Raw genomic sequence first — 12165 nt, forward strand, 5'->3', positions numbered from 1 at the left:
CCCGCCTGACGTTGCCTCTCACTGAGCCGGGCCTGGGTCCCCCCGGGACAGCCGCAGACTTGCCCCAGCCCTTCTCGGCAGGGACCATCTGCTTCTGGGTGGGGGCTCTGAGGGTCAGGGTGGGCCCCATCAGGGCGGGAGCCCTCCCTCTCTTGCCCCTGCCCCCCTTGTCCTCTTTGACCTTTGACCGCCAGCCCCCTCTCTCAGAGCCGGCAGGCTCCCTTAGGTTGGGGGACAGGCCCCTCCCCTCCCCCCTCCCCCTTGTGCCAGGGCCTCAGTGAAGGAGCCGCCCTTTCAGCCCCGGCTGGGCCCCAGCCTGTGACTTAGCCCTGGCCCTGCCCGCCAGAAGCTTACGCTTGTGTCCAAAGTCCTTGGTCATCGGGGGGACGTGGGGGCGCTGGCACCTGGGACGAGGCCGTGTGTGAGCCGGGCCTTGGGGGGTCCTAGAGCCAGGGTCCGGGGCAGCTGATGGGGGGGGGGTTTCCCCTCCCCCAGCCCTCCCTGCCCGCCATCCCTGCTCCGGCCCTCGAGACGCCCGCTGGGAGCCGGCAGTGACCGGAGGAGTCTGGGGCCATCGGAGCCTGCATGGAGGCGCCCCCTCCGGGCTGTGCGGGTCGCCCTGACTCCTCGCCTGGGTCCCTCGGGGACCCTCGGACCCGCTGGTGGCCATGGCCGGGCTTCTCGGGGTGGTCCGGATGGCCTGAGTTCCCCGGCCAGGCTGTGTCTCAGGGGAGCCCCTCCTCTGGCCGTCCCCTTGGCAAGGAGCCCCGGGTTTGGATTACCGCACGGCCGGCTCTGGGTGGTGGGAGCCACTCAACCCCCTCCCCCTGTTTCCTGTGACAGCTCAAATCCTTCCTGAAGGAGTGCAAGGTCGCCAACTACTGCAAGCAGATCCGCCAGCTCCTGGAGAAGATACAGGAGAACGTGGCGCACATCTCCGGCCGGCGGCAGAAGGCGGCCTTCGGCGTGTCTGACCAGCAGGCCGTGGTCAGTCCTTGCTGGAGTCAGACCGATGGGGGGTGGGGGTGGGGGGCGGGATGAGTCTGGGCAGGGAGGACAGAGCCCCTCGGGTGCCCTGGCTCATTGGGAGCGGGCACTGGGGGCACAGAGCTGGGCGCCACTACCCACTGCTGTTGGGGGGGGTCCCCGAGGGTGGGGAGCCCTTGGGCGTCTGCAGCCCCCTTAGCCTCCTCCCCCAGAGAGAGGGTCCCTCTCACCCCGATCATCTGGGGCTCTCCTTGGGGTGCCCCCTGTTCCTAGAGCCTCTGATTGCCGGGGGGCTTCTCTTCAGCCTGTTCCCTCATAAAGAGAGCCAAGGGCTATTGAGCAGCCAGCTGGCGCCCCTGCCCTGTGCCCCATCAGCCCATGGGGGGGGGGGGGGTCCGTGTGCTGCAGGCTGAGGGCCCGGCCGCAGTTTGGGGGGCACCAGTGTGGTGCCCGAGGTCTGACTCATGGGCATACCCTCAGGATGCCTGGGAGAAGCAGGTGCGGGCAGAGGGCACCCCCCTCACCAGGTACTACAGCCACTGGAAGAAGCTGCGGGACAAGGAGATCCTGATGGAGATCAGCGGCAAAGAGAGGGTGAGGGGCTGGGGGAGTGGGGAGGGGAGTCTGCATGGGGAGTCTCCCCCCTGGGCTCCAGGCTGTCCGGGCCCCCGGGTGCTGGGGGGGCTGCAGGCTGCCGGTGGCCGCACAGTCGGGAGGGGGCCCGCCATGGAGCTCGGCTTGCTCTTGAATCTGCCCCGGGACCCCTGGGGAGGGGCTCGCCCGGGCTGCCCCATCTGACCTCCCTCTTCCTTCAGCTGGAAGAGCTGAACTTCCCCGAGATAAAGCGCCGGAAGCCGGGAGACAGGAAGGAGGAGGACCGGAAGGAATTCAAAGATCTCTTTGACCTGGACTCTGACTCGGAGGAGGAGGAGGACGGCGGATTCTCTGTGAAAGGTGGGGAGGGGGGCAGGGCCCCGGGGAGAGGGCGGCGTGGGTGAGGGCCCGGAGGCCCAGCTCTGAGGGCACCTCTGCTGGCTCTGCCCCGGGGAAGGGGCTCTTCACACTGGGAATTCCCTGGTCCAGCCAAGGGGGTCGGGCTGAGTGAGACCTGATGTCCGTCTGAGAGCTGGGGACGTGTGAGATGGGGGGGCTCAGGGCTGCCTGGGAGCGCTTCCCTTCTGGGTAGCAGGAGCTGCTGCTCCCCCTCCTTTGTCCCGAGGCACCAGAGCCGAGGAAAGCCCAAGGCCCCCTGTGCTCTCTAGGGCTGCTCGGGGGGTCAGAGTGGGCCCAGAATTCCCCACTGGGGGACAGTGCAGGGCACAGAGACCCAGAGCCCCTGCCTCCGGCTGCCCCCTCGTGTCACCGGCAGGGCCGAGGCCTTGGAGGGCAGTCCCAGACAGACGGACCGTGGGGACAGACGGGACGCCTTGGTCACCCTGGGGGGGAGGGGAGCGGCAGGACCTCAGTGCCGGCCTCGGGAGCCTGGCGGGCACCTCGATGTCGGGGCCCGTCCTCGTTCCTGCGGTTCTGGAGGGATGGGAGGGTGAGGGCACAGAGGGCAAAGACCCCTGGTCCAGTCTGTCACAGACCGCCGGGGGCCAGCCCCGAGCCGAGCCCAGGCTGACAGGCGCAGATGGACGACAGGAGGGGGGCGCTCCGGCCTTGGGAGGCAGGTGCTGTGTGCCAGCCTTGGGGGCCTGGGTCAGGGGTTGGGGGGCCTGGCTCTGCCGCTGCTGCTCTGGGGCTGGTCCTCCGTCCCCTCCCGCCTTGGGCTCCTGGGGGCAAGGGTGCGGACCCCAGCTGGAGGCCATTAGGGAGCAGACTGGGGAGGAGGCCCCCGCCTCAGTGTCCTCCCCGGCAGGCGTCTCGGGGTGTGGCTGTGTCTGGGCCCGTTCTTGGCCCAGGAAGGAAGGGCACCGGGCCAGGATCCTGTGGCCACCATCCCCCCCCAAGTGTCCGGCCGCCTCTTCCTCGACCTCCCCTTGGCGAAGTTCTAGGCAGGGCGAGGGCCGGGCTGGGGGTCCTTCCAGACCCTGCCAGATGTTAGGTGGGAAGGAGAGAGGGGCCTCAGGCACACGGAGGGGGAGGAGGAGCCCATGAGCCTGTTGGCCTGTGATCCTCCAGGAAGGGAGCAGGGGATGGGGCCTGGCCCGGGGTTCTCCTTTCGCCCCCAGCTCTGACCCTTGGCTAACTCCCCAGGGGGCGGCTGATGGGCACCCCATTTTAGACACTGTTGAGTTTGGGGGGGCTTGGACCTAGACTGCCCCAGGTGCCCCCCAGAGCTGCCTGGAGACCAGGCACAGCCGGTATCCGCCCCCATCCCGGCTTCTGGAAGCTGGGAAGCAGTGGGAGGCTCTAGTCGGCCTTGTAGACACTCGCTGCCCCCCCCCCCCCCCCCAGCCTCTTCCCTCCAGGGCCACTGGAGAGCCTTGGGGGGCTGAGAGTCCCTCATCTCAAAGCTGGGAGGGGCTTGATAGAGCTGTTCTGCGCCCTTCCCTCTCAAGAGGGAACTGGGGCTAAGGGGGTGCTTACACCTTGCTTTCATTTCCATGGGGGGCCCCAAGACCTGGGCCACAAGGGCAGGAGCAGCCTCTGGAGCCCGCCCTCTGAGCCTCTCTGCTGGAGGGCCGGTGCTGGCCTGGGGGGGGTGGGCTCCCGGCCCTTAGTGAGGTCCTCCTGCTGCCTTTTGTTTGGGGGGCAGGGCCCTCTGAGAGCCCACAAAACCCGGGGGGGGGGGCCGCGCCTGCAGCGCTGATGGATCTGTGGGTGGTGATGGGAAGGAAGCGCATGAATTTCCCTCATTTACCCCCTGACAGGCTCGGGCGGGAGCTGAGCGCGTCTGAGATTATTAATGACTCCGGGCGGGAGCCGGGTGCCTCCTCACAGGCGATTAAGGGCCAGGCGGGGATGGGCTGTCTCCCCCCCCCCCCCATAATACCCTTCCCCGGTGGCCACAGCCCCTCCGGCCCAGAGCCCGGCTGAGCCCGCCGCTGACCCCGGCGATCTTTGTGTCTGACCCGCAGGAAAGGCCGAAGGCAACGACGGCTCTGGGGAGAGCGCGGACGAGGCGTCCAGCCTGAGCGGGGACAGCGAGGACGACAAGGACGATGACGGGGACGGCGGCAGCGACTCGGAGGGTGAGCGGGGCCCCCCCAGGCTGGCGGTGGGGGGCTTGAGTGGGGGAGGTGCAGGCGTCACCCCCCTCCCCTCCCACGGGCCAGCTGCTCCTTTCTCTCCCGCTATCTGCAGACAGCAGCAGCCTCCAGAAATTAATTAGCACCGTGATTAATTAGCGCGGAGAGCCCCTGCTTGTTGCTCCCTGATAAAGCTCTTCCTCTCCAGGCCCCGCGGAAGCCCCGAAGCTGCCCCCGGCCGAGCTGCAGAGACTGGCGCAGGGGGCGGCCGACGTGGTGGAGGAGCTGCAGCTTTCCGAGGAGGACTGAGAGCGTGGCGGGGCCCCGGCGAGGAACACGCACAGGGCTCGGGGTCGGGGCCTTTATTATTTTTCTTTACAATATAAAGAAGCTTAAATGTACGAGGAGTCTCTTTAAGAAAAGTTGGTGGCACGTGCAGTGTTTGGGGGGAGGGCCGGGCTGGACCCCAGCCCCGGGCGCCTCCGTCCTTGCTTGTCTGTCTTTGGTATGGTTTGAAGTTGCTAGAGATGCATAGACACCTGAATGGGGAGCGGAGGCCGGCCGGGGGGTGGAGGCCGGCTCGGGCTGCGGAGGCTGCCAGCCTTCCTCACTGGGCAGGGGCCTGCTGAGAATGTTCAGAGCCTCCGTGCTGCGTCCAGAAATTCTTTGGGTTTTTCCCCTCTTGGGCCTCCAGTCCTGCTTTTCTGGGGTTTTTTCCTTCGTTTTTGGCCTCAAAAAGGGATGAAGCTGGGCAAGGAGGGAGAGCAGCCGAGGGCCCGGTTTGGGGAGCCCTCTGGGGAGTTAGGAGGGGGGCTTGGGCACGTCCCCCATCCCCACCAGCAGGGAGGGAGTCCCGTTCTCCTGTTTGGGGGAGCCTCTGCTGGCCGAGAAGCCGCCCCCGAAGGGGGAGGCCGCGTGCGCCGGGGAGGAGGGCTGGAGCTCGGCCGGCAGCTCTCGGTCTGCTGCGCCTCGAAGCCCGGGGGCCTGCAGGGGGAGGGCCACGGGGAAGCTGGCCATGTAGAAGAGCCTGCCCACGCGCTTGGCCACCTGGAAGAGGGAGGGGAAGGTTGGCGGGCACAAGGCCGGGGCCCGGGCCAGCCACATGGCGGGGCGCCTCGTCTCGTGAGGCTCCTTGGCAGGGGCAAGGCCGGCGGCCTCTGATTCAGGAACGGCCCCAGGTACCAATGCCCGTGCCCCCCCAGAGGAGGGATGCCCCTGGAACTGGGCACGGAGCATGCGGCAGGCTCAGGGGCACTGCCACCCAGCCCACACAACTGAGCATTTTGGGGGGGGGGTCTTGCCTTTCTGAGCTTTCCCAGTCCCACCCCTTTCCTCAGGGGCCCAGTGCAGTGGAGAGGGGAGAGAGAACCTGGATTCTAGCTCTTCCACTTGGGGGCTCACTAGTGACAGGGAGGGGCCTTGTGGGGCAGGGGGACTCACATGGGATCTGATCTTGAGGGCGGGACCCAGCTTCAGCCCCATGTTGGTGAGCAGATGCTCTTCGGTCAGCAGGGGCAGCGTCTCCCCGTCGATGGCCTGCTCTCGGAACACCTGGGCACGCAGAGGGGCCTGTGGTCAGCCATGGGGGGTCTCCCTCCCCCATGCCCCATCTCCAAGGGCCTCCAAAGGGAGCGGGGCCCGGGAGGTCCCCAAGCTCAAGCATCCACCCCAGGCCTTAGGAGGATTCCCAGTGGGGACCCTGGGGCTTTCCAGAGGGGCAGGTGAGGGCAGCAGGAAAGCAACGGAATTGGTCCCATTCCCAGCACAAAATGGAGTCGTTCCCCCTCCGGGCCCAATCTCCGCCAGCAAACAAGCCCCCTTTGTGCAGCTGGCCAAGCCCGGCCGTGGTGCGGGCAGTCTCCCCCTCCCACCCCCACACTGGGGGGGACCTGAGCCCTCGGTGCCCCCACGTGTGGGTGTCTCTGCCAAAGTACACAAGGGCCGCCCCCCATCCCACCTCGGACCTGGCTGGAGGCCAAGGGTTTGCCGGCCTCTCCCCCCCTTCTGAGCTGGGGGCTGGGGGCCGGGGGCCGGAAGGGGGAAGGAGGAGCCGGGTACGGGGAATAGCCATTGTCCGAGTGTCTGTGACTGTTGGCGGGGGAGGGGGGGAGATACACCCATGGTGACCCGACCTCCCCCAGGCCCCGTCCCTACCGAGGCGTACTCCCCGCAGCCTGCCAGGCCACCCACGAAAGTGCACACGTCGTCCACTGTCCACTTGCTGACGTCCTCGGGGCCCACAGCCTCCTCCCCGCCGTCCAAGAACAGGCCCCCCATGGTGCCTGCAGAGAGAACGCGCTGTCACGGGGCTTCCCCCCTCCCCTCCCCCTGCTGGCCCACAGGAGGCGCTCCTCCCCCTGGCAGTGCCCGGCCCTGGATGGTGCCGTCTGGGGCCCTTAGTCAGCGCAGGGTCTCCCCTCACTCCTTTGAGGTTCCGGGGGGGGGCGTGAGGGACCCCCCCAGGACTAGGTCCCCCCACCCCCTTTCCATGAGCCCCTCTGGGTGCATCCCAGCCACAGCAAGAAGGGAGGGAGGAGGGGGAAGGGGGTCACAACCTACCTGTGTGAAAGTAGGGGCTGACGGCGTAAGGGAGGCTCAGAGGCAGAGGGGGTGGCAGAGGGGCGCCCAGGAGGGGCCCCTTCCCCTCAGCCCGGCCTCCCAGGCCATGCCCCGGAGAGTCACCACTCGGGGCGCCGGGGGCGTCTTTGGGGCCGTCGCAGGTGCGGCTGGCGCCCCCCGCCTCCGCTCGCGGAGCCTCGGCCTCCTCACTGTCCGACTCCTTGGAGTCATTGTTCTCGGGGCTGTCCTGGGTCCGGGCTCCGGGGCCCGGGGCCTCCTTGGCCTCTCCAGGCCTGCCCGCCCCCTTTCGGGCCGCAGGGCGCTGCCGGGCCTGCTCCCTGGGGGGCGTCGGGGGGCCCGGGCCCGGGCAGGGGGCTCCGTGGGGGGGCAGGGCCAAGAGGGGCCCCGAGCTGTGCCTCAGCACCAGCATGGCGCTCCGCCGGCGCTGCAGGTCCTCCTGGAGAGAGGAGGGGGGCAGCGAGTGGCCGTCCGGGCCCTCGTGGGTGCGCAGGGCGGGGTGCTCCTGGGGCAGCCCCAGGGGGTCCCCGGCCAGCAGCCTGGGCCTGTGCAGGTTCTCCAGTTCCTTCTGCCGAAGCAGCTCAGCCGACATCTCCAGCCTGGGGAGGGAAGCGGGGTCAGGACCGAGGAGGACCCCCGGAGGGGGCCGGGGGCTGCAGGGCTGCTCCGGGGGGGCCTCGGCTGCCCGGGGCCCCCCCACTTAGAGGTGCCCCCCGCTTGGCCAGGGAGGGAATGTCGGGGTCTCGCTCACCTGGCCAAACTCTGTTTTCGGAGGATTTCCTGCTGCCTGGCAAACATCTCGGCTTGAGCGGGCTGAAGGAAGCCATAGCCTGGGGGGGAGGGGGGCACACAGACAGCGCTGGTCAGTCAGGGCCCACAAGCCCCCCTCTGTAGCCCAAGATCTGAAGAAGCCCCCAGCCCCCCCAGCCGGTCCCGGAGCCAACCCTCCCAGACACTCTCACCGCCCTGCCCGGCCTCCTCACCTGGGGCTGGGCACAGAGCTGAAGGCACACCCAGGAAAGGGGGTCTGAGGTGGGGGCCCAGGGCGATGTGGGGGGCGTTCTGGGGCGACAGCAGCGACGGGTGGGCCAGGTCCCTGAGGGGAGGAGAAAGGCACTGAGCCGGGCAGCCCGAGGCTCGCCGCCCCCTCGGGAAGATGCTCCCGGGCAGGCCCAGAGGGGGACGCAGCCTGCCGGGGAGCCCTGTCTGCGGGGGGGAGGGGGCTGTTCGTTGCCATTTCCCATAATCTCCCTTGGCCCCCGCGGCCCCCCTGCCCAGGCACTAATTGCGCCTCCGCTGCTGGGCGGGCAGGGGGAGGGGGAGCGGTCGATGCGCGGCTCGTTAAAGCCTCCATCAGGCCCTGCCCCCGCCCCCGGCGGCGCCAATTAATCTCGGGCGGCGGCGCGGAGGCGCTGACCTTGGCGGGCGCCGAGCCGGGCTGCGGCGGCAGTAATTACCCCGCTGCGCGGCGAGGCCAGCCCGAGGCCCCGGGGCACCCCTCGCCCTCCGCAGCCGCAGCGGGACCCGGCTCGGGCCCTCCCCGCCTAGCGCGCGGGCGGGGCTGCACCATCTGTCTCCCTCCGAGCTCCCCTCCCCCAGAGAGGGGCCGCCCCCATTTCTAAGTCAGCAAAGCGGCGGGTTGGGGGCCCGGACGCCGTTGGCGCCAAATCCGGGGTGCGTCTGGGGAGTCTCGTGCCTGTGACCCCGCCCTCGGCGACCGCGGCGCGGACCTCCCGGGCCCCCCCTCCCCAGAGCCGCCCAGGCAGCCCGTTTCCTGCGGGAGCCCCCCACCGCTCGCTGCCCCACGAGCACATCCCGGCCCTTTACCTATCGGAGAAGTGCCCGGTGACGGCCGTTTCCCTGTGGGGGGGGAGGCCCTGCTTCCGGCGCTGCCCGGCTCCCCCTCCGGCCCCCCCTCCAACTCCGGCACCCGCCGAACTGCTGGAGGACGAGGGGAGATGGGGCTCCAAGGCCCCGGGGCTCCTCACGGCAGCTGCAGCTGCAACCTCCTGCCTGAGCCGCAAGAGATCTGGGGAGAGACACAAGGAGCCCCCGTGAGCGCCCACTCTCCAGATGCTGCAGCCGTCCCGGGGACTTGGGCTCCCACCCGGGAACGGGCCGCCGCGGCCAGTCAGAAGACGGGTGGGGGCGGCCTCCCCTCCCCCCCAGGGCAGGGAGTCGTAGGGACTAGAACCGGGCAAAGCGGAGGAGGGACGTGGGAGCAGGGCCAGGACACGGGGCACAGGGACCGCGGGGCAGCGGGCCAAGTGTCCGCGGGGGCAGCCGGGAGGGGGGAAGGCGAGGGAGAGGATGGGGAGCAGCAAACAGGAGCCCGGGGCAAACAGGATGGGGGCGGGGAGGAACCAGAAGCAGCCTCTCTCCCCACCCCCGCCTCTCACTCTTTGGGGTTTGGGGCTCCCCTGAGCGAGAAGGAAGGAAAGCCCTTCCCACCCCACCCACGATGGAAAGAAAGAACTCTGCAGAGCCTCGTCCCCGAAACCAGGATGAGGAACCCCCAATCACCCCCACGCTTCCTGGGTCCTGGGGAGCCAGGGGGACCCGCAGGGGCACCCCCCGAGACAGCCTCCAGATAAACCCAGACCAGGACTCGTAGAACGCCAAGGAAACGGGGCAGGATGCCCTTCCCCCACACTCATATACATACACAGTAGAGGGCCCCCAGCCCACCCCCTCCTCTGCCCCAGTCCCCATTCTCCCCGCGGCCAGCCGGGCCGGGAGCCGCCGGGGTTGGCCAAGGCTGGGGGATGAGGAAGCCGGGCAGCTCCCGCCTGGCAGCCCCCGCCTGCCCGCCCTGGCCCTGGTCCTGGCCCCCGCCCCCTCCCCGCAGCCTCGGTGGCTGCTCACAGATTAATGACCCGAGAAGAGCCGGCTCCGGGCCCGGCCTGCCCGCCTGCCCGCCCGCCCGCCCGGGGGCCTGTGATTTCGCCCCGGGCTCCGCGCCAGCTCCGGAGCCGCATTGATCCCCAGTGACCGGAACGGCCCCCGCCCCTCCCCCCCGCCCCTGCCTCCCTCCCCTGCGCGCTCAGTTATTTACAGTCGGGCCCTGACGGCAGCGGGACGGCGCCGCCGGGAGCGGGGGGACGGGGGGGGGGGGGGGGAGGGAAGGGGGGGCAGCCCGTGACTGACAGCCCAGCTCCAGGCACCGCCGCGGTGCCAGCGCCCGCGCCTGTCCCCCAGCCCCCAGCGCCTGCGGCACCGCCCCTCCTGCACAGCCCCCGGCCCGCCCCAGTCCCGCAGCTGGGGAGGGGGGAAGGGGACGGGAGGAGGAGCAGGGAGGCGGGGGAGGCAATTAAAGGGAAGGGTTTTAAATTATTAAGATTTTGTGAATTATTCAGGCCGAGGAGGCCAGAGCAGTCTCCCCGCTCCTCCCGGCCCCCGCCTGTATCGCAGCCTTCCTTCTGAGCCGGAGAGGAAAATGTCAGAGAACTGGGCTCCCCCAGCCCTGGGCAACCACCTGAAGCCGCCCCCAGCCCCCGGAGCTTTTGTGTGACTGACTTGGCGGGTGTGCGTGTGAGAGTGTGTGTTATTTGTCTCTGTGTATCTCTGTGTGTGTAATTGTGTGTGTGTGTGTGTGTGTGTGTGTGTGTGTGCGCGCGCACCTATGAGAGACGGCATGTAAGGCTGTTACTCTGTATCACTGAAGCTGCATAGGACTGCCCACGCGAGACTGGCCCACGGGGAGGACCAGCCTGCCCCTGACCCGACTGGGCCGTACCCGGGGGCTGGCCCTGGGTATGGCTGATGTGACACGGGCCGTGATCCTGAGGCCGTGTGTGCGTGAGTGTGCGTGTGAGTGTGTGTGTGCTCGCCATCCAGAGTGGGGAAATAACCAGCTTCCAGTGTGGCAGTGAGGGCAGGGCTGGAGATTTCTGCATCCCCCCCCCCCCCAGCCATGGCACGGAAGGTGAAGGGACAGGCAGCCCCCTCCCCCACCCCCAGAGCTGACAGCCAAAGCAGGCCATTTTGGGGGGGACACGAAACGGGAAAAGCATTTGCTGTCTGCCAGACAAGCGGCCCGCGGGAGACAGTCCCAGGGAGCCCGAGAGGCTGCAGCCTCCTGGGACATCCCAGGAAAATAGTGGCGGCTGCAGGCGAGCCGAGGAGGCAGGGGCGAGTCCGGAGGCGCCGGCTGTCGGGGAGGGGCACTCACCACTGTGGCTGGGCAAGCCCACCGTGCTGGCCAGCTGGTAGAGCCGCTGCTGCTCCTCAAAGGCGCCGGGCTCGCTCAGGGCCGACATCATCCTCCGGTAGTGCTCCTCCGGGGTCATCTGGGGGGCCGGCTCCTCTCGGAGGGGGGAAGGGGAGGGCTCTGCGGGTAAGGGAGAAGCAGGGGAAAGGTGAGCAGGGAGGAGGGGGGCTGGGTCTGAGGTGGGAGCACCCGGCGCTCAGGGTGCGGGAGGGAAACCTGTGTCCACACGTGCCCGCTCCCTCCCTCTCCTTTCTCATTCAGCGCCATTTAAATTATGTACATAAAGGGAACCTTTCCACCCACCAGCACAGACTCTCACACGTGGGGGGCCACACGCGTGCACATACATGGCTCTAGCTCCCATCTGCCAGAACTCAAGGGGGGGAGCCCCGGGGTTTCCCTAGGAGACACATCCGGCTCTTCCCGCTGGGCAGGGGCAGCCCCAGGACTGGGGCAGGGCTGCCCAGTGGGCAGCCCGGTTACCTCCCCGCACAGACACCGCCCCCGAGGTTTGGCCCTTACCCTTGGGGGACTCAGTCCTGGGCTTCTTCTCAGTGGGGCGGTCACCGCCGCCGCTGCTGGGGGAGCAGCCCCGCCTTTTACCTAAAAGGTCATCTGGGGGAGGGGAGGAGAAAGAACGGCGTGGGGCAGTCAGCTCGGGGAGCCCCTAGCGCTGGCCAAGCCCCACGAGCGGGTCGGCGGGGGCCGAGGTCAGGCGGCCAGACCCGCCCCCCACCGAGGCCACAGCCGCCCCGCCCCGCCCCCTCCCCTACTCTCTGCGTACTGAGTTTCATGGTCAGTGCAGCCGCCCCCGGGCCCTCGGGGCTTCCGACGGGACGCGCCTTTCATGTCCTAAGCCAAGCCCGGCGGGACGCCTCCAGCCGGCCTCGCCGACCTCCGCACCCCCCTCTTCCCGCCCACTAGGCTTTGCCTCTCTCCTCCCAGAGAGCTGAGGTTCTCTCCCCCCTGATTATTTCTGACTCTCCCTAACGAGACTTTCTGACTCTCCCTCCTTTGTCCCCGAAATCTCTTCCTTTCTCGTCCCTCCCAATTTCCTCTTGGGTCTGCTCTCCAGACTCCCCCCGTGCCCCTGACTCTGTCCCCTCCTCAGTGCTCCCAAATCTCTTCCCCGCTGCTTGTCGGCGTGGCTCCTGGTCTCCGGGTCCTGCCTCCCTGCCTCTCCGCCTCCTCAGTCAGCCACACTCCTCTCAGTCCCACTCCATCCTTCTCTCCCTCAATGTTTCCCTTCTGGACTTT

At 68.6% G+C, this 12165-nt stretch overlaps 2 protein-coding genes across 4 annotated transcripts in view; one reads left to right on the top strand and one right to left on the bottom strand.

The window, feature by feature from the left end:
* Positions 1 to 4522, top strand: part of NOC2L (NOC2 like nucleolar associated transcriptional repressor) — a 32836-nt gene extending 28314 nt beyond the window's left edge. Inside the window, exons 15-19 of the mRNA XM_051988879.1 lie at positions 844 to 987; positions 1468 to 1581; positions 1803 to 1941; positions 4011 to 4124; positions 4330 to 4522. Of these exons, the coding sequence (XP_051844839.1) occupies positions 844 to 987; positions 1468 to 1581; positions 1803 to 1941; positions 4011 to 4124; positions 4330 to 4430 (612 nt within the window). The 3' untranslated portion in view covers positions 4431 to 4522. The remainder of the gene's footprint in view (positions 1 to 843; positions 988 to 1467; positions 1582 to 1802; positions 1942 to 4010; positions 4125 to 4329) is intronic.
* Positions 4469 to 12165, bottom strand: part of SAMD11 (sterile alpha motif domain containing 11) — a 42285-nt gene continuing 34588 nt past the window's right edge. For all 3 annotated transcript variants that reach the window (XM_051988876.1, XM_051988878.1, XM_051988877.1), the window contains exons 6-14: positions 11431 to 11523; positions 10870 to 11028; positions 8526 to 8727; positions 7682 to 7794; positions 7450 to 7528; positions 6681 to 7297; positions 6276 to 6403; positions 5562 to 5672; positions 4469 to 5168 (exon numbers count right to left, since the gene is read on the bottom strand). In XM_051988876.1, the coding sequence (XP_051844836.1) occupies positions 4923 to 5168; positions 5562 to 5672; positions 6276 to 6403; positions 6681 to 7297; positions 7450 to 7528; positions 7682 to 7794; positions 8526 to 8727; positions 10870 to 11028; positions 11431 to 11523 (1748 nt within the window). In that variant the 3' untranslated portion in view covers positions 4469 to 4922. The remainder of the gene's footprint in view (positions 5169 to 5561; positions 5673 to 6275; positions 6404 to 6680; positions 7298 to 7449; positions 7529 to 7681; positions 7795 to 8525; positions 8728 to 10869; positions 11029 to 11430; positions 11524 to 12165) is intronic.

This window comes from Antechinus flavipes, chromosome 3 (genome assembly GCF_016432865.1).
Source record: "Antechinus flavipes isolate AdamAnt ecotype Samford, QLD, Australia chromosome 3, AdamAnt_v2, whole genome shotgun sequence".
Taxonomy (NCBI): domain Eukaryota; kingdom Metazoa; phylum Chordata; class Mammalia; order Dasyuromorphia; family Dasyuridae; genus Antechinus; species Antechinus flavipes.